The sequence below is a fragment of the Argiope bruennichi genome, chromosome 5 (genome assembly GCF_947563725.1).
Source record: "Argiope bruennichi chromosome 5, qqArgBrue1.1, whole genome shotgun sequence".
In the NCBI taxonomy this organism is placed as follows: domain Eukaryota; kingdom Metazoa; phylum Arthropoda; class Arachnida; order Araneae; family Araneidae; genus Argiope; species Argiope bruennichi.
In genome coordinates this window covers 124,145,766-124,168,526 of record NC_079155.1, presented here as the reverse complement: position 1 = coordinate 124,168,526, position 22,761 = coordinate 124,145,766, and the positions used below count along the sequence as shown (strand labels likewise).

The window sequence follows — 22,761 nt, the reverse complement described above, 5'->3', positions numbered from 1 at the left end:
TGTGTTTCGTTAAAAAATTTATATGATTTCTTGTTAATATTCGATTTTCTTAGATAGTTTCAGTCATGTTTCCAGTTCTTTTTAGTTTTCAATGAAAGAGAAATGAAGCTTCGCTGATCAGGTTTCTCTTTTAGGATTCTAAAATTTCAAGGAAATTATTGCAAAAAATAAATAAACTCCCAAACATTTTTCTTTCAAGTTTCTAATAAACATTCGCCTTTAGATCCGGAAACTGATATTCGAAATAAAATTTCATCTGAGATTGCAATATACACTTTCTACCAATACCATTGGACACCTGTGATAAAAAAGATAAGCACAACTTATTGAATAGCTTATAGAGCTTCCACCTGAGCCAACTACAAACTTAACCCTCTGGGGCATGCTTCCCACAAGTATTTGTAATTTGGACAGTGGTATTTTCTTCCACTCGGCTTGGAGAAGACATTTAAGTCCTTTCACCGATTTTAGAAGGTCGGCAATACAATTCGTCCCAGACGTTTTCTATAAGATTCAAGTCTGGACTCTGGGCAGGTCAGTCCAGTCGGTGGACCCCATTGGCATTATACCAATCCATGGTAGACTTCACGATATGACAAGTGGTGTTGACATGCTGAAATAACAATGATCCAACTAGTAAAACTGCCACAGAGTAAGATGCATATTGTTGTTCAGAATAGTGAAGTTGGCGTTGAGCTTATCATGAATTGGGATCAAGGGTCCCAGTCCATACCACGAAAAACATTCCCAGATCATAATTCCTTCTCCACCAAACATTATTGTAGGCACAATGCATTCTGCAAAGGGCGTTCTCCATGGATACGCCAAGCCGAGACTCTGTCATCCGACTGTTAGAGATTGAATCTTGTTTCATCACTCCAGAGAACCTGTTTCCACTCATTTAAGGTCCAGTACCGATGTGCCTTGCACCACCTCAACTGAGCAGCGCGGTAATCAGAATTTTGTGGTCCACAGCACTACCATAGAAACCAAGCAAATAATCTTCCTTGCGGATAGTATTTATCGGAACAAGTCCCGGTTGCTTGTTGAAACTCCTGGAATATATGGGCCGTTGGTTTGGTGCAGTTTATCCGAATTTCTTCGGACAGCACTCATCGGGCTCTATCTCGTAGTTTCTTGGGTCTGCCGGATCGAAACACATTCCGACAACCACCACTCACTTTCCGCTTCTTAATCACAAAAGCCACTGTCAACTTTGGAATGTTTAACTCACTAGATATGTCCCTTAAGAATCGACCATTTCTATGATATCAGATAATTACGTCTTTCGCGAAGTCAAACAGCTCTGAATTTCGTGGCATCGTGCATGCAACTAATTCTTTTAGATTTTCATGTAGAAGGATTTCTATTGCATTTCCTTCTCCTTTTAAGTGCTGTTCAAGTCTGTAGTAGATTAGTCTCCAAGGTTTTCCACTTCAAAATCGGACGAATCCACCAAATTGCTGGGTGTACATCTGGGCGTTGCGCGCTCTAACTTATGTGATGCTAGCTACCTCTGGCGATCAGTTTAACCGCCAGAGACGGCTAGTGGTTACTGATCGGTGAAAATTTCAATTGTTTCCTCAGCATAATATTTTTAAACTTCTAATTTTGATAAACGTACTCAAAGTCAAAGTTTCAAAAGTCTTGCACTGATCTGTTGCTCATTGCGCTTTGCATTTCCAAAATTTTCTATCTACATTTTTATGTATAATTACATTACTTGAAAAAGCAACAATTTTGTAAAGTGGAGGCACTTTAAAATTTTTCTGACTCTGAACTTAAACCTTAATTTTAAATACAACAAAACACCAAAAATTTATTAAAAGTATGCCTTATGCTAAAACCTAACCAACGTGAAAAAAACAAGCAGATTTTTCATATATTGTTCACAAATGCAGAAAAAAGCAGTATGAAATATTAGTAGCAACGGCGTGAGTTTTTCTTTACAAATGAGATGAGTTTTTCTTTACAAATGAGATAAGTTGTTGTGCATATGCTTAAAATTTTTTTAAAAAATTTACTAAAAATAGGAAGATAAACAATATAAATGCAAAGTTTGATAATGCTAGGTCAGATGCATGCAGAGCGCCAACACACACATACACACAAACGCACTTTCATCTTCATTATGAGTATACATAAAAGATAGATAGGCAGAAAAGTTCTTGAGTGTAAATGTTATGAATGACTGGAGAGTCATTTTTCGGCCAATGTCTTGTTCTTGTCATTTCACGACTGCACAAACTCAAGAGATGTATTTCAGACTATATATATCAAGCAATCAAAATATAGAATATTACATGATCAACTGAAATAATATATTTTTGAGAATATTTTTTCCATATGAGCATACATATTTCAAATATTTTGACATGGTACTGCTTGTACAGATACTTCGAAATTGTGACATATCTCCCCCAATCCACACACTTTTTTCAGTATTTAATCAAAAATTTAAATAGCTTTGCGTGTGATGCCTAAATCCATCAAGAAACGGAAATGGCTTTCTTTTTAGAGCAAATGGTATTCTTTTTAAATCGGGTTTGTTTGCTTTTTTAAATTTTAGAAAATACTTAGAAAAAAACCCGATATGCCTGATTTTGAAGAGGGAAAATTTATAAAAAGATTACTTCCTATTGCTGCGCATGTGCAGTAATAAAGGGTATAGATCTCGCTTCACAATTTCTGAAGGAAGCAAGGTATTTTACAAGGTATTCTAAACAACAAGGTATTCTAAATACATTACCATCTTTATTTTTTATTCTATTCTATTGCTCTACCAAAGTTTTAAATTTCCTCATAAATAAAAATAAGTAATTCAAGAAAAATATTCAAAAATATTATTTTTAAGTTTTATTAAAATTTATGTCATATGCTTAAAATTTAAAATTAAATTACTAAAAATTAAGTAATTTGATTTTAAGTTGCTTATTGTAATTAATTTAAAATTAAATTTAATTACAAATAATTAATTCAAATTTAATAAAATAAATTAATTACATTTTAATTAAAAATAATTAATTTATTCGTTAAAACTAAACTATAAATTAAAATTTTTGATATTCCTTTTATTGACAAATAATTAAAATATTCATGACTAAACAGAAAACTTTTAGTTATACCGAAAGACATGTGATGACTTTAGGTATAACAATATAAATCTACAACATAAGATAAGTTGCTGTACACCCATGGTTGAAACGCAATTTATTCTGACATTAAATGAATTCAAAAGGTCATGAAATCATGTAAAGATTTCATGACCATTAGATATAAATACTCTCTTATTTCATAAATCTTCATTTATCGTATCTCTTATTTCATATGCTTCATTATCATTTTACATGCAACATAAATGTGAGAGATGTGATATGCCAATTTTATGTATTGTTTTTTCATTTGAACAAATTCACGTGAAAAATTAAATAATCTTCCTTCTAGATGAACCTACTAACCCAAAATTTGTCTAAATTCTTTCAAAAGAATATTGACATAAATACACACACATAATTATAATAAATATATGGGAATACAGTGATGACAAAAACTGTTGAAATGAACATCAATTGAAATTTCATCATTTAGTTATTCTCAATCAACTGGGAGGATTTTGAAATTCTAGAGTAGAATGCCTTTTAAAATTATTATAGTATATCCTTTTATTATTTCGGGAGGGAAAGGCGCCTAAAATTTCGGGAGGAAAAGTCTCGCTTCCGGGAATAGTACAACAAATGTATGTTCGCTATATTGGCCATTGAAATGCTTTCCCTTCTGGAAAAATCGTTGCATGGATTGTCAATTTCTTGTAACTAGCCACAATACGTGTGTTGATTTTGGTAATCATCCATTCCTTCATATATGTTGGACGTTATTATGCTGCTAATATTGATTGGTAATATAGCATGACATATAGCCATTCATACATTAATAAAGTTTTTCGATAAATAAAGCTTTTATTTTTATGCTTTTTAATTATATTTCAATGCGCTTGCATGGCATTGATAGAAGGCGGACAAACAAGCCAAAGGCATAGAGATAAAGTATGACTTTTAATAGCTGAGAAAGAATGGCTATATGCCAGTGACAAAATGTCAGTCAGTAGATCTTTATAGTTATAGGTACTTCCGCATTCAAGTTGGAATTACTCCATGTAAAAAAGTAAGGAGAAAAAACAATTAATGTCAGAAGTAATTGCACTAAATAATTTTCAGGAAAATGACAATTTTCTGACTTTACAACGATTACTTAATGATTTGCCCTCGGCTTCTCGTATATATTCAAAATACCAATTAATATTCATGTAATAAAAATTATGTTAACAACTTTGAATAAATTCGACTTTTTCATGCTAGTATTATAGAATCACCTTTCTATTTAGTTTCAAAGCTAGAAACTGATAGAAAACCAATCACAATTAATATTAATAACCCGGATATCTACTTTCTCGTATCTTCCGGAAAAGAACTTTGTCCAAAACATCTCTGTTTTTAAAATTATGATGTTCGTCGTTCCCTTCTGGAAACGTTCGCCTCTCTGGGGAGGGGTACCTCAGACATGGGAATAAGAAGCATCCGAAATGGTGGTTCAGTTCTCGCTTCAATGGTGGATAAAGAACTAGAGTGGGGTGGCAACCTCCTACAGATGAAATAACGTGCCTCTTTTGGGAGGGGTTGTATCGTGGCCGGTGATGGCCCTTAGAACTCAACCTTAGTTCCTACTAAGGCGGTCCAGTCATTCAGATATTTACGTGTTCTTTCGGGCTGGTCGGAGTATTCATCTATAACTCTGTTTTTCGCCTTACCACTTTATGTTTCCATGGAATTTCATAAAATGTTAATGCAATTACACTTTATTTTAAAGGAGAAATGCCTGAAGAAAAATAAATGAAGAATGAACTACTTCTCGTCAATTTCTGTTTTTGTACATGTAGTGTTGTTTTTTTTCTACCAGATCTTAACTTCCCACCTCATCAAATTCTTTTCTATGTTAAGCCCATAGAATATTACTGAGGTCAAGATAATGGCACTATTTCCCATTACACCATCGGACATCCTAACAACTGTTAGAAAAAAAGTTTTTGCTTGATAAGTCAAAAAAGATCTAAACTAGAACTTAGAAAGAGTGAACCTTTGAAAGAATTGAACCTTTCTCTAGAAAGAGGCTCTGCATGGAGCTGAACAAATAATAATCTGAAGGAACAACATTTGGTAGATACGGTGGATGGGGAAACACATCTCAACGAAAGTATTCTGAAGTTTCTTTTACATGCCTAACAACATGTGGGTGAGTATTATCGAATAGGAAAATAGATTATATACTTCAGAGTTTGTTGTCAAAAGACTTAAGCTTTAAGACAGGATAAAATCGTTTATTTTAGACACATTGAAAGCATGAAAGCATTCTGCTGTTAAAGACAACTTGTTATATATACAGGGTGTCTCAGAAACCTTGACCGCGGCTTTTATTCCTTAAATATTGATTGTAGACATATACTGTAAATTACAAAGTTGCATAAAAAAAAGGTGCAAAAGGATATGAAATCGATTAAAATTTTCCTGGGATTAAACTTTAAAAAAATAAGTAAAAGTAATTTTTCAGTAAAGTAATCTTTCCTTATGTAATCTTACCTTTAAGTTATTATTTCTACACATTTTTAATACTTTTGAACCAATAAATAGTAAAATTATTTTGTATTTATTCCATCAGTACTTTCTTTTTTAATTTGTGTACGATCCCTTAAACACGAATATCCGACATGATTTTTTCCCTTTGCGAACTCATATCCAGATATCGAAAAGTGGTTTAAAACAGCATTTATGTTGTTTCATATCTTTGAGACTTTGTGCGATAAAATGCTGAAATTTCGTACATGACCTTATTAGAGGATGCGGCACATTTTACTCATGGGAATTTTTTTTGTAAGGTGTCCTTATAAAAATTTAAATTTTACATTTTTTGAAGTTTAATCCCCTGGAAATTTTAAGTGATGTCATAGTAATTTGCACCTTTTTTCACGCAACATTGTAATCTACAGTATATGTCTATGATCAATACTTCAGGAATAAAACCAGCGGTCAAGATTTTTGAGACACCCTGTATATATACAAGGTTAGCAAGAAATAAGTTACAGACTTCAGAGGTATCTAAAATGCGTTCTACTGGTCCAAATAAGATAAAATTTGAACAACAGATTATTCAGATGATGAGCTTTACATTTATTATTTAAAAAAATTAATACAAAAATTCGCCAATAGAAGGCGCTATAACACAAATGGCATTTATTTGCATAAATTGAAAATGTCAAACATAATTTGCGTTACAGCGCATGTCTATTACCATTTTTTTTTGGATAAAAAGATGGCGGATTCTACATGAACATTAGTTTCTTCTCTGTTCGTCATGCCTACGGTGCAAGAAAAAGCGTTACTGTTGAAATTGTTCTACCAGAACCAACAAAACTCCGTTGCAGCTCTAAAGAAATTTCGTCGTATGAAGCAGATACGAAGAGATCCAATGTATGCAGGTACCCTACGCAAGATGATGCAGAAATGTGTAAAAACTTGGCATTCTGCCAGGTAGAGGACGAAAAATACTCCCGTCTTTCAGCGTCGAAATTGCTGCAACTGCAATCGTTGAGGTCCAGCAGTCAGTCGCCGCATAATAGTGTGAGTTTGCCAGTTTTTCCCGTGTTCTGGATATGCCGTATTGAACTGCATGAAAAATCCTACGACAGATTTTACATTTCTATCCATACAAAATCAAGTCTGTGCACCTGTTGCAGGACGTGGTCTTAGAGGTCCGTGAAACGTTTGCACTTCATTTCCTTGTTCGAATGGTGATTAACAAAACTTGGCCATGGAACATTCTGTGGAGTGATGAGGCCAACTTTTGCCTCAATAGGCAAGTTAACACCTACAATTGTCGAATTTGAGCAGAGGAAATTCCTCACGTTATCCAGGAACAACCTTTGCATCCTGAAAAAGTGACAGTATGATGTGGTTATTACAGCTACATTTATCATTGGACCTTATTTCTTTGAAAAGATAACTTCAAGTGGAATCCAAATCTATTCTTTCAGAGGTCCACTTCAGGTCACCGTTGTCCATTTATCATTGGACAACAGTACCATGATATGCTACCATAACGGTACGATTTTGTCATCCCGACTCTTCTACAACGTAGATGTCTTCAAGGCATCATTTTCATGCTGGATAGTGCACCACCTCATATTGATCGTCGTGTAAAGCGATTGTTAATACAGCATTCCAAAGAAGCACGAGTTATCAGCCGTCATTTCCCAATAGCAAGATCTCCTCTCTCGTCGGACATTCCCCCTTGCGACTTTTGGTTGTGGCGTTATTTGAAGACCAATATCTACCATTAAAGACCATCATATCTACCAAATCTGAAAAACAAGATTCGTAGCCATACTCTTAATATTCCGCCAGACTCACTCCGGTCATCTATAGAAAACATAGTTATGCGATTCGAGCATATTGTTGAAAATGAAGTGGGACATATTGAGCAATTTTAATTTTACTTTATTTAACAATTATGAATCATATTACATGGTTTTATGTGCATTACAACACCACCTAACGGTGACTTTTTGTACTATTTTTTTTTATTTAATAAATGTAAAAGCGCATCATCTCAATAATCTGTAGTTCAAATTTTATCTCATTTGGATCAATAGAACGCATTTTAGAGCCCTCTGAAGTGGGTAACTTATTTCTGGCAAACCCTATATATATATATATATATATATATATATATATATATATATATATATATATATATATATATATATATATATATATATATATATATATATATATATATATATATATATATATATATATATATATATATATATATATATATATAATTTTAATTAATATTTCCACAAAATGATTTACATGCCATTCATCGGCATAGCACCTGATCTCAGGAGTTTTGTTTGAAACTTGATTATTTTTACTATTTTATGTAGAAACCTGAGACAGTACTCCTAATCATGTTCAGAAACAGGTAACATTTCTCGCAGTTATCGTATTTACTAAGTCAGAGAAATTTGAAATGATGCACAGAATTATCGAGTAGCTTAATATTGATTGGTATTCAAGAGAAATTGCAGCCCTGGATCTGAGCATGCGTAGATAGTCACATCCCTGATGACATGAGAAGATTTTCCTGCTTTCAACGTGAAAGATTTCAGCTTAGTATGCAATGTTTTATATTACGTTACACGAAACTGCTTCAGAGTGCAGATTGGATATAGATGTCTGTTAGACATAAAAATGCCTGTCACAATTTGTTAAAGAATATGCCTAGTTTGAAAGTTATATTATCAAGATGCAATACAACTTTTAAAGAATTTGTATGTCTTTTCTTTGCCTAATTGTATTTATAGACACACAGATTAAGTTTGGACCAGCAGAAATTATTAGGAAGCTAAATGAGATAATTTTCAAGATTGTGATGTATGGAATGTATATTTGCACGATTTTTAGGCAAGAATCAAAACATACGATTGTTAAGAATTTCAATTAAATATTTACAATGCTTTCAATACCAATTCGGTCCACTTTCTATTCCAAAAGAAGAGGAGGATGTAAAGCCAATGCATCCTTGGTAAATACTCGTTTTACATTCTGCAAGCCTCGCTTGAAATAGAAACTGGCTCGCCAGTATAGAATTTAGTTGAGCCGGGACAGTAAGGAAAGGATTAAAAGTAACAAAACTCAGTCATATTTCACAGCTCCCCACAGCCCTAGTAGGTTACTATAAGACATAATTGTGGGATTTTAGTCTAAAGTAGCAGACCATATTTTCCATTTTGGCTGTGTTTTTAAACATGCATTATTCTTTACACTAAGTGTAGAGTGATTTGACTGCTCTTTGGAGGTTTCCGCACAGCGAAACAGAATTCTGGCTCAGTTTCCTCTAACTATTCTCTAAGAACGATTTTCTACGTATTCCCACATACTATGAAATTTCTACCTCAGTCGATAGCTAGATATTCCAAGGCGGCTTTGAGTAACATAAGCTGTTACACTTATTTTATCAGGTTCATGTGCCAAGCAAGATACAAGCTAAATCAATCACGATTAGTCAATATCATCAACTTTGCAACTTTCTCTATTATGCTGATATAGAATAACTGAAACACTATTGCTGTTTGAAACCATAATTTGCCATAATAATTACTGAAAATCGTGAACTTTTCGCTACACATTTACAATTTACTCAGCTCTTTCTTCACCAAATACATTCAAGCAACAATAAGGAAAGAAAGCATTTCCATTTAAGTGTTGCTACAGTTACTTCTTTCCAAGTACTCTAAAGATTATTTTTAATCTGGTCATGAAAACCAATCCTTCTTTCAACAGTAGTATTTTCAAGCAGTCAGAGAGATATTTTTAGGGCTCTTCCAAGTAAAGACAGAAGGACAAACATACAGAACATCTACATACAAAAGGACAACAGCACCTGTTGGCCCACCTCTAGAGTTACGTCAGACGAAAGGATAAAGAGTAAATTTTACACTCCCAGGAAGTTACTAACTCTAAAAGGGTCTGAAATTACCAAATCTAAAAGGGTTTGAACTTCTAACTCTAAAAGGGCTTCAAGTTGTTAACATAAAGATAGTTTAAAAGCACTTAAATAGAAAATTATCCTTCCATTAAAATTTTTAATTGAAATCGACTGTTCTATTCGGCTGTCTTTAAGTAGATTTATAAGGTATTCGCCTTGAATAATGAAAATCACCAAGGTGAATTCATTACAGAAAAAAAAATTTCTTTAGAGTATTTAATACTTTTTAGAGGACTTAAATAATTTTATGCATTCAAAACACAATTTTTTCGTTCTATTTTTTAAAGCATCGATTTAGAAAAATGGGGGCAAAATTTCGGATAGAAAATAAAACCCTAGAAAATTTGTTTTGTATAAAATGGCGTTTCAATTACAATTTTTCACATGGTGGGAAAATCTTCTTTTTCACTTACTTTCTCAGATCATATTACTTACTTTGAAATGAAGATAAACAGCAATACCTTTAAAATTTGGAATTCCAAGATAAAGCGTATAGAAAAAGTCTTGGGGGGAAAAAAAATAACACTCAGATTTAATTTTTACTTCGAATTCTTAAACTTTTCAGAAAAATAATGAAACAAATTTAATGGGTTCAAAGATTTCACTGTATTGTTGAGAGGCTTTCTGTATTAGTTATTTCTCATTTGCTGGTCATCAAAATTAAAAATTAAATTTATTATTTTTTTAATGAAAATTCATTTTGATAGTCACTACAAAATAGTATTTCAAATAAAAATGGAGTTTTGGAAATTTTTATAATTAAAACAAGAGTTGCTAATGAAAAAGTTTAAAACGCTCTGTACTAAATTATTAATTTCTATTTAATCAGAAAAGCTTTATTTCTCGAGAAATGCTTTCCTTTTGGTGAGCTTGTTTGAATTTCGCTAGCTTTTTGATATTCCAAATAATTTTGTAAGCTTGTGGATATACAGAATGACTTACGGGACAAAGGTTTTTGTATACACGGGATATTTCTGAATTCTATTTGTTCAGGATGAGTATTGTATTCAGTAATTGTCTTAAATTCGCATTAAATGTCTTTCATTATTCTATCTTTTTTATTTAACAGTGAATAATTTATAATAATAATGTAAAAAGATTAACTAAATTTCAATTTTAAAAGTTTGTTTATAAAAAATTGCCCTACGCACATTTGGCAAACATTAACTTATGGCTAATCTCACAGATTAAAGAGAGAAAAAAAGCTGAAAAAGAAAATTGTAAAAGCAACAGCTAAATAATAAAAGTTTTAACCACTTCCAATTTTTTCATAGTTATTTCTAACTTCTGAATTTCTAAATATTATTTCTATAATGGATTTCATTTAATTTTCTTGTCCTCCTGAAACCACGCCCATGATTATGGTCCCGGTTCCAGAGTATCAAGAATTCAAGGACAAATCTGATTTCTTAGAAATTTACAGTTTCACGGTGAGGAAACTGCTACACAATCGAAGTTCTCTCATCATCCATCTTCTTATGTTATTGTCTAACCGTCTACTGTGAGTGTCTTTTTACGTCTTTTTGGAACAGAAATCAACGGAGGGTGATCTTTCCAGACGGCATGGCGACCAAATCAGGCGTTTCTGGTCTCAAGCAGACAGGCAAGGGAAAGTGCTTCGATCTTTTATGGAAGGGGGGGTAGAAAGAGGAAGACCCCTGTTTTTCCGCTCCGTCTGGAGTATTTTTATCTGACGATTTTTCCGATAAATAGAACTCTTTGACCTTGGGCAAAGGTGACGAGACACTCTTTACCTGGATGGAACGAATCCAAAACACGGGGACTCGCAGACATGGAAATTGCCAGATAAGCAGCACGTGGTGGCAAGCACCAGACGAGGCCAAATTGGGGAAACGCTCCCGGTTCTATGACAACTATAAGCCGTTAACTCGACTGAGATCTCCAGCAACTGCTGGCAACAAAAGGCGGTTTCCGTGATCGCGTTGAAGCTCGTTATTTTTGTCTCGGGAATTGAATATTGACAGAGAAACCGAAAGGGTGCATCTAAAATATGAACAAATAGCTAATTCCTTTGGCAGTTTAGAATTTATTGGTCACACCTGAGATAAGAAAAAAAGGATACCGATATAAAGTTCTGAAGGTATTTTGATCGTCACCTAAAAATAAATCACAAAAACAAATGAAGTGCACACATCAAAGAGAGAGAAAAGAAATTTTGAATCTTCTGCAATTAAAATAAAAATATCACGCAAGGTTTTGAAAATATCCGATAACAAATAGAAATCAGTTATTAAATTTCAGGGTTAAAATGAGTAAGTATTTCATAAAGCAGAATAGATTTCCTCAATTTTCTGAAATAGGATTTTTTTTCCTTGTATAATCTCCCAATTTAAATCAATTTCTCAGATTTAAGAAATAAATCTGCGTTGCCATTGATAAATTTTTGGTATTTGAACAAAGAAGGATTATGTGATCTGATTTGTTTAACAAACATCCATTTCTCTTTTAATAACGAATTAGAAGTTTGCTTTCGCATTTTTGACCGGAGATCAGAGAGATGATTAATACTTTAGCTCGGAATAACAGCATATTTTTAATAAATACTACTTGAAACCATAGGCTACAAAAGCCAATTGTGACCTCTCGTGAGAGTTCAGCTATTTTGTTTATTGTTGCTCAGATCGTAGCAGTAATTATTTGCGGATTTAGAACTATTCAGTCAACCGTTAGTTCCAGTCTGAAACTTATATTTCATCATGCTCTTTATTAAACTGCATTATTTTAAATTTCACAAAATCGAGTTCTCCTTAAAATAAACAAATAAAACTGCCTTGATAATTTTTTCAATAACTTTGTTCAACAAATACTTCATTCTTCAGTCCATGCGAATCTTAAAAAATTTGATAAAAAGAAAATTTTAAAACCACTTTTTTATTAGAAGGTTAAAAAGTAAAGTTTTTTCACTTTAATTGTTCCCTATATTTTAGTCTTTAAATTTATAACTAACCATTATACTTATAACAAAATCAAATAAACATTTATTTTAAATTCAATATCAAGTATCGTCACTCATATGAAATCACAATTTAAATTATACAATTAACTGATATTTAAGCTCTTAAAATATTTAAATAGTATATGGTCATCGAGAGTATAAAAGCATACAAAATATGAAAACTCAAGCATGTGAAGAAGGGAAGGGATAATTAATTTAAAAAAAATAAACACATTGTACCAGTAAGGAATTAAACGTATATGAAAGAATAAATTAAAACATAGTTTACATCTTTTTGATAGTTTATAATAATCTATTGCCAAATTTTCAAATAAAATATTTATATAGAAACATATTAGTTTTCTATATTCTTGCTGTCAGATTCAACACGACTTCTAAGATATTCACAGCTTTCGTGTGGTGGCATTTAAATCATTCTGACACATTGTGACAGATGCTGTAACTAAACGCATTTGCGGTTTTGAAATTATCTTCCTGCGGTGTTTTGTGGTTTTTGCGGTTTTAGTTCTGTATAGACATCGATCAAACGTTAACTAGGTTTAAACAGTCTTTTTTTTCTTCTGAACAGTTTAAACTTATATTAATCAGAATGATTTTTTGTTTTGCTTTGTTTATCTTTCATTTTGGAAATGAGCTTCAAGTATGTAACAAAGTTCTGAATAGTTTTTGTGAATATGCTGTAAAGTTATACAAAAAATGTAAAAAAAAGAAAGGAAAGCAAGGTCGGTCGAATACTGCACAAAATGTTAAAAAAAATTATAGCGATCGAACTTGCTTCGAAATAGAAATTTTCAAAGATGCTGATAGGAATTTAAACTGTGTAAAAATTTGATTTTCGAATATGTAAGATGTCTTAAATATTTTAGAAGCTTGATTTTGTTTCTTAGTAATATGAAAAATAAAAAATCGGACAGGTGAGATAAATGATGGCTTAAAGGCAAACTAAATATATATAAAATATTTCCTTGCATGGCATATTTAAAAATATTATTTGTTGAAAAAGTTTTCAACTTTATTGCGGAAGAGTACCTATTTTTTTTTCAGTGCTTCCTTAGAAGAAACTATCCTGCGCCATTTCTGTTCTGTTCATACAAGTTCTGTTCATTTCAGTCATTTCTGGAATATATATGTTGAAAACCTCCTTTTCACATCTATTTCAAAAATGTCTCTACTTTTTTTCTTCAAAACCGCCGTAGATAAATCGATTCTTTAGCCTCTAGTTTCGCTTTCGAGCATGAGAACAGGCAGAAGTAGATCTATGCTGTATAAAAAGGACATCACATTTAAGTTTTGTCAAATAAATATTTTGCAATAGCGATGAAAATAAGATCTAGTATTGTCGTGATATAGCCGCCAAATTGATGAATGAAGATTAATCATTATTTTTTATATTAGGGTGTCCCAAAAGTTTTTTTTCTCCTCACCGCGCTATGAATGGCTCTGTTTGTGAAAACATGCAGGCTTATCTGTTAGCCGTCTATGCCACCGGTTTCAGTCTTTCCAGAGCTCTACTACACCCGAAAAAAGTTCTTTTATTCATTTGGTGGGATTGGAAAGGCGTAATCTTCTACGAGCTCCTTCCACAAGGTGAAACGATAAATTCTGTGAAATGCTGTCTTCAACTGAATCATTGAAAGCAAAATAATGGCCAGAATTACTGGACCGACGAGGCGTTGTTTTTCGTCATGACAACGCGGGACCATATATTGCGTTAGTCATAAGAGAGAAGCTCTTACAGTTTGATTGGGATGTTTTATCGCATCCTGCACACTCTCCAGATCTCTCTTCATTTGATTATTACTTCTTTCTGTCCTAAAAAAAATTATCCTCGCGATAAGCGCTTTAAATCCACCAGCGAAATAAAAGCGCACCTCGAGGATCATTTCTTGTCCAAGCCACATAATGAGGCTTCCTGAGAGATGGAAGAAGATAATAAAGCAAAAGGGTTCTTATATAACAAAATAAATAATATCTTAAAAGTAAATATTGTGTATTCATTTCATATTAGAAATAGGAAAGAAACTTATGGGGCATCCTAATATTTTGCTAAATGAATGCGTAGAAACATTAAACACCTTTTCATAACTGTGGAAATAATTGATCGTCGCATCAAATTGTATTCTGTAATTATATTTAAACCAATTTCAGAAAGGTGATGATGTAATAATAAGGAAGGATATGTTTAATAAGGAAATTTCCAGTTTTAATTTAAGAGGTTCTAGAATGGGTTCAGCAGCATTTTCTTGTTAGCTTTTGGTTCTCCAATAGCAAGACAGAATTTGAATTATTGCAAATCATCTGGATTTAGAATTCCAGGGATTTTTCTCAGAAAATGCTCTTTTCTGATATCTTTGTGTATTGCAATACAAAGATACTTGCACAAATATCTGAAAGAAGCCGATGACAAATTGATGGATAATATTGTGGATATTACTGATAACACTATTTTGCAACATGCAGCTGGATGGGGGAAAATGATTATGTCAATATCCTGATACGCAATACTTTTAGGATGTATTTTTTTTTTTTCTGATTTTACAGTAAATATTTCTTGGAATGTTTACTATTTCTTATTAAAAGTTCATGACCTTGATTAAGTTGATGAACATTATTTATTTAGTATTTGTTTACGTAGGTGTATCCAATACGCGATAATTTATTGCAATCGGTGACTGATATATATAAAATGAAGGACTTTTCCCTGTTTTTCAAAAAATTTTCCCTTATTTCGGGTTCTTTTTTTAGTATTACACAAACTCCTGATTAAATATTCAGAAAAAAGGAAACGAACATATTTATGAAAATATCTTTCTTTTAACAAACTTTCTGAATACATGTTTTGAATCGTACTGTAAATAAATATATTCCTCAAGCTATTTAATTGAAATTCAATTGTATGTGATAATTATCTGAAAAAAAATTAGTAATTATAAAAAGTTTCTGATTGATATTAATTCTGATAGATTGATTAAACTATATGATCAAAAGCAGTAGGACACTTTCGGTTTATACGTTTTTTGAATTTTTTTAGAACATTCTAAGAATTAGTCTTTGACCGTGCAAAGAATAGGTTTCAACTCATAAGTTTCAAATGATAATTCGGTCATGAGGGTTTTGAAGGCATCAACAGAAATTCATAAAAAAGAAAACGTGAGTTTTCACCCAATTTCACATGAAAATGACAGAAATTCCTAACTTTTATCGACAGTTTTGCTTTCCAAGTACAATACATATAAGCATTTTTAAAAAATCTATACTAATATTCGGGAAGATTTTTAAAAGATTATTTTTTAAAATAAAATAGTATTTTCTCACGTGGTTCTTTGTTTATAACGAATAGAATTTTCAACCAAATTGTACGAAATATATGAAAGAATACACAACATTATTCAAATTTCGGGATTATATTAAAATTTGAATCATGAAAGAAGTATGAGTATTTGTCTTAAATATGTTTTAATTGCGCGTGTGCGAAGCATATTTATATTTTCTTACTTTTAAAGTAAGATATATAAGGCAAGTTATTAAAATTTAATTTAGAAATTTACGAAACTATCGGCATTGCTGCGAACTGTCGAACAGTCGCTGATTAAATCATGAAGAGTTTTCTATAGACTGGTGTATTTTAATCTTGATTCTTTGAAAAGCCACAATGAATTATATAAAAATTTAAAATATGCTTATTACCTTTACATATTTATAAATTAAACTCGAAAGTTCAATTGCAGTAAATTAGACATTATATATAACTTTGTTCCTTTTTTATGAATATGAAATGGATCCGCCTTTTACTTCAGCGGCGACTATCATTCTATGAGGAAGGCTATCCACTTATTTTTGATATTTTCTGTTAGAATTCCACGCCATTCTTATAAATAAAATTGATAGAGATGTAGGATGTTGTGATCTAAGTTGAATTGATTTTGCAAGTGTTGAGCAGTGGAAGATTTAGAGAGTTTACGGCACTAGCATATGTATATTATAAGACCCCTCTTTTAATAATCTGGTCATTATTTATTTTCATATTTCAATACATTTTTAAATTAATCAACATGCTAATGATTTACTTGATGTTAAATTTTTATTTTATTAACTTTTATCACTATACTTTTATACACAATAATATATAAGTAAACGCTCAGTGTTATTAAATACTACTATTGATCTAATGAAACAGATACGAACCTAACAGATAATAAATGATAACGAACTAATGAAACATAATGAACCTACTGATTTAATGAAACAGATACGAACCTAATCTGTTATGATTAACACAACCTTAATATTATCCTATTATTTTATAATTCACGGAATTTATGTATTTTTATAAACTTATTTGTAAGGCAACTAAGCTAAGAACATTTTTTTTAATCTTTATGTGTGGGTTCCCTTTCAATCTAACGACTCTGGATAGCTGCTTTGTTTATCTTAATCTGCCACCTAGAGCTGAGGAATTCAACTAACAGCCCTGAAATCGAGGCTCAATCCCATATGATATTGATATTAGAATGATATTGTATTGATTAGTATGATATTGATATTGTATTGATTAGTATGATATTGATATTGTATTAGAATAATTTAATACATTTTATTGTTATTTATGATTAATAGTTTACAGAAATTTAAATTGTGCTTTTAATTTAGAAATATGCAAGGACATTTACCATTACTCGAACCTTTATATAATACAATATAGCTTTTCAAAAATTAAATTAAAAAAAAATATCGATTTAAGGAAAATCCGGTGTCATTTTGGTTCATTTACAGAATGGTTAAAAATCAACTTCTGCAATGTCGATACCATTTTGAATTTCAATAGTATTCAGCTGCAATTTTTATATAAGGTGATGTATGTATCTTCCATTGAAATTAGGGAAAATGAAATACGCTATTACTATTGAGGCAAATTGTTTTATATAAACATTTATATTTCCTTGAATAATCATGTTTTTTTTTTTATCTCGAATTTAAAAATAATTCTGGGGTAACACATTGTCACATATTCTATGAGTATCGTAAAAATTGATTGAAACCTGCATATTACATTTTAAAATAACCTGTGAAAAAATTTGGAATTTTTCTAAAAACTTCAATTTTTTTACAAAAATATTGTATTTTTTTTTACAAAAATGTATGAGAATATTGCGTACAGCAAACAAAACCATTAATAAAAATTTCGAAAAGTTATCCGCTTTTTGTGATTGGGATGAACATACATCGTTTTTCTCTTTATAAATTTCCAGCCCATTCCAATTTACCGAATTTTCGCTGAGAAAAAGCTCAAACAGGTCATTTAAACGGTGAAAATTCTAAAAGAAATGTTTGATTGTATAGTGCGTCATTTACATATCAATGCTTTGATCTACAGTACTGACCAACATTTGTAGAATTTTTTGTGGTAAAGCTCATTTTTAAGATTTAATAGCAATTTTATTAAGGGAAATTCTATAAAGAAGTAACATATCGTTTAGCTCCATTAAGAGATGGGGAAATATCAATCAGTTTTATTGCATATTTCCCTCGCTTCATTTCTTATCTATTGGTGGTGTAAGGACATGAAAGAAAAATGTGAATGATTTCTATCGTTATTAGTTCACAATAAATTCCAAAATAATTTTTTTTGTTGACTTTGTGGATACTGTTTTAATCATTTCTCTCAGACAAAAAATCCGGTTTTCAAAGATTAAGAATATTAAGTGTTTGAGAGTTTTCTATCACTGAAGAGAAGCCATTTTATTAATGCTGTCGATGTGATATAATAGTAGGCTTGTAGTAATATTATGTCAAAAATAGAAATAAATTTGTAACCATAAAGATAATTCCATATTTTTAAAAGTACATTTTTAAAACATATCTACTAAAATGTTTCAAAAATTTGCCAACTTTTTCTAATTTTCTTGCCACTTGCGGACATACGTTTTTAGCTCCAACTAATAATAATTAATATAATCAAAATAAAATGTAGATGTAGATTGATACTTTGTATCCAAAGATATCCTTCAATAGAAATTCCATGGCATAATTTTTATGGAAACTATTGAAAATAAAAATTTTCAGAACATATGGATGACAACAGATTTTTTTCAAATTTACCATCGCTTTACTTTGAAATCAGATCATTTTTTTGCACATAATAATAGTTGAAACTGCAAGAATATTCAATTTATCAACATTTATAAGTGATTACCTTTGTTTATTCATAAATTTTAAATAAATACAAGCCATATGACTACACAAAAAGCGAGGAGTGCACGTTAAATCATAAACGTACAAAAAAAAATGTTCTCAGCACTGAAACAGTTTCTGTAACTGAAACTCAACAAAGTGCTGACTGGCAATTCAAAATTAAACAAGGTAACTGATGTAAAAGTAGATACGTGCAAGAACTGCTTTGTCTTACTACTTAGTAAAGTGTCAGAAATCATGTTTCTCACTATAAAATATAAAAGACTTACTCGCTCTTTCAAAGGCACTTTTCCAACAGAAGTTGGATTGAAGCCTCACTTTCATTATCACTTCATATGTTGGCACGCAGCCCACGTGAAGAGTCAAACAGTTGTAGCGTCTGATGTTTAGAGTCCCAATATTATGAGGAAGTAGTGAGATTCAAAGCTTAGATCTTGGTAGTGTGAAACGCAGTCGTTTTATTTGAAACATTGTTAGATACAATTGTATTTGATCCTATGGCTGTTTTTAACTTATTTGTGTGTCTGGAACTTTTAACCGTATAATGGCGTAGTTTGCCAATTAGAGATTTTACACCAATAAAGCATCCGAAACCAAATCTTTAAAAATTCAATAATTCCATATTGATCTGAAAAGAAGTGAAGCAAATCTTTTTGGAAGTAGAAGTACTTCATTGTATTACCGATTTCTTCGCAAATTTCTGAAAGTAGATAGAAGACAATGCAGCGCAAATCAGTACATTCATAAATTCTTTGAAATGTATGAAAATAGAATAGCGATTGATAAAATATTTAAAAAATAGATCTCCAATTTCATCATGAATTTATGAAAATATGATATGTATTGGTAAAATATTGCTTTATTAAATTTTCAATTTTTTCACAATATTTTGTTACTTTGCTCTTTATAAATTTTCAGTAATCATAAAGTTATAAAGAAGAATGACTTTGTAAAGTGCCCTTTATTCATGAGATAGTTTGAACCTTATGTTTTTCAAAATAATACACGCCTTGGCAAATGGAGCAGGTGTACCGCATGAAAAATATTTCAAAACATAAACTTCGATGCAGAATGTACCATATAACTTTTTCGAAAAACAAGTATCAAATTTTGATCTGAATTATTATTTTTATAAGCTTTGGATTATTCTGAATTTTATAATAGTTATAAGAGTTGCAGAGAAACTGATTTTAGCTGTTAAAGTTACAGAGGAATTATAAGAAGCACGCGAACAAAAAAATTGAAGACAAAAAGTATTCTTTTATAATATAGAACAGCAATATGTAATATTTCACAACACAAAAGAAGAATAGAAAATTGTCTATTTATAAAATGGTTATTGTACAGAGTACACAAATATTAAGGAATGCTTCCGTCCTCGTTAAATGCATAGAAAAAAAAATTAAACATTTATTTTTTGTTGTAAAGTTTCCAAGTTGATGTGAACTCTAATCAGTGGAACCCCGACTTTTCAAACTGATTGGAATCGTAATCCCCTGGGATAATCAAAAAATCGATTAATACAGAAAAAAGCACGATTTCTTTTTTTTTCTGACAATGTTTTACAAAAGTGCAAATTTGAAATTATAAAAAAATATGTTCGCAAGTACTACAAAGTATTGCTCTTTTTATAAAAAAAATTATGAGAAGCGAGGAAAATACATTAGAAAGAACCTCTGAAAGATCCATTCCTGATAAAAAAAATGTATATATATATATCAAAAGATCGATCAATGAAAGAAAAGATTCGCGAATGTTCCTGATTTTCTCTGTTTCCTTTGCATTTTATCAAATATTCTTGAAGAATATTCTCTAAACATTTAAATAACATTGAATAAAAATCAATATTTTCGCTTGTTGAACAGAATGAAAGTTTTTTTACACACATTTACTATGCCCTTCTTTTTTCATGAAAATACTAGGAATTTAATCACGTTGCTATAGAAACACTTAAGAATAGAGCAGCATTTATATATTTTTCTCTAAATAGTTTTTTTTTTTTTTTAAATTATAGAAGTTTTTCCTCTAACTGTCTTTTTAAGTCCTTACGTCATGAAAATCGGACAAATTCGGCTCCAGTGACAACTATGAATTTTTCGAAAATGTGGTGATTTTCTTTTAAAAAATTAAGAATAAAATTTGTTTCAAACTACATTATTGATGTCCTCGGATAATAGATATCCGGATAATTAAAATTCTAAAATCAACTCTATTGTAGTAAAATATATAGTATAAAATGGTATAAGCATAGAGACTGCCAATCTATAATACGTTTTTATGCAACACAACGTAAACACATATAGCTAATACACGTGTACATACACGTACACTAATACACGTAATACATTTCAACATCCCTCCTTGGAGCAGCATGGAAAAAGTGACTTTTATGTTATGAAATCGTACTGTAATAAGAAGAACTAACACTTTGCAACATGGTTTCGATAAACTTAAAAGATGAATACTGTGTTCTATAGGAAAGTTTAATATACCATTCTTTGAATTACATGAAGCTAGTACAAATCTAGAATATTTTTGAATGAATTTTTTTAACGCAATCGTTTAGACATTGAGTATTCTAAAACATATTAAAGACAACTTCTTTATGTTCACGATACCAGTTTTATCTGCAAGATCTTCTTCATACATCAATTATTCTTCATATTTCTATTATACATGTAATACAAGTTGAGCAGTCTGAGACAATGAATTAAATTTCCAAGAACATTAATTGTGAATTTTTACATATGAAATAAAATCAAAATTGTTGCACATTTGTTTATCTGGAATTAGAATAAACTCATGACTTATTTGTTCATATCATGTAAAATTAACCAATCATTTATTCATCAAGGAAAAAGAATAAAACATTTGACAATTGTTCATGAGGAATAAGAATTATTACGCATTTGCTCACCAATAATAATATAAAAACCTTGGTACAATTGTTCATGAAAATAATTTGAGACTCTCGTGTATTAGCTTGGGGAAACAAATGTGGAACGCTGGATATGAAATCAGAAGGTTTAAAAGAAATTAGTTAATTATTTCTTATTTGGTAAATCAGCTCGCATAGAAACAATTCATTAACTTTTGAATTTTTTTAATAAGAATATTCTAAAATATTGTAGTCTATAATTATAGTTTAAAAGACATTCTTATATATCATTAAGGTTTGGATTGATTTTTTGTATGTAAATCGATCTTTATCTTGAATAGACAACATGTCATATAAATACCCACAAATACATTCGAATAAAGAAATTCTAAAAATATGATATAATCTGCATTTTTATGGAGCATAACTAGTGTAAAATTAAATTTTATTAAATTTTGTTTACAGTTACATTTTAAATAATCCTTTTACCATTTTGAACTTTGAACCTTGTCTTCCTTAAATGTTAAAGTATTCAAATCAACGAACTTGTATACGATGTTAAATGAGTTTTTATATGTATTAATAATAAATGTTGAAAAATTAAAAATGTAACTTTTAACTTGATGCTGATATAGAGAGTTTTTTTTGTTCCAAATCCACAGCAATCAGTTAAAATGTGAAAACTATTTAAACTCAACCAATAATGCATGCAAATTTAATCAACGTTCAAAACAGCAAACCATAAAACTTATCAAATATAGTTAATTGTAGACAAAAGCAAAGTCATTTGTAAAAAAGTCAACAAAGGAGAATACCCACTGAAGAGAAAAAAAAATACGTTGAAGTTTGACTCGCCGAGTTGCTGGTAAATGAAACGAAGAGCTAAGACAACATGAAAAAAATAACAGCATAAATTGTCTGCGATCTAGATGGAAGACAGCGGTAAAAGAAACGGTAAAAATAGAATAATAAAAAGGATTTTGAGGCATGTCAAAGAGTGCGAAACTCTCATTTATCCAGACAGTATAGCTCCTGGCAGAAGATTAAATCATTCGGTGAGCAGGAGATACTTATTTTAGCTGTAAATATCAAAGTCATTCTTATTTCAAGAGTT

The 22,761-nt window shown here is 30.8% G+C and overlaps 1 protein-coding gene across 2 annotated transcripts in view; it reads right to left on the bottom strand.

The window, feature by feature from the left end:
* LOC129969416 (uncharacterized) overlaps nt 1-19,182 on the bottom strand; it is a 147,659-nt gene extending 128,477 nt beyond the window's left edge. Inside the window, exon 1 of one of the 2 annotated variants that reach the window (XR_008784508.1) lies at nt 19,039-19,182. Coding sequence is in view for 1 of the 2 variants with exons in the window: in XM_056083981.1 (XP_055939956.1) it covers nt 19,039-19,093 (55 nt within the window). In the remaining variant the exon portion in view is untranslated. The remainder of the gene's footprint in view (nt 1-19,038) is intronic. The other variant, XM_056083981.1, reaches the window with a different exon arrangement.
* Nucleotides 19,183-22,761: the final 3,579 nt, after the last annotated feature.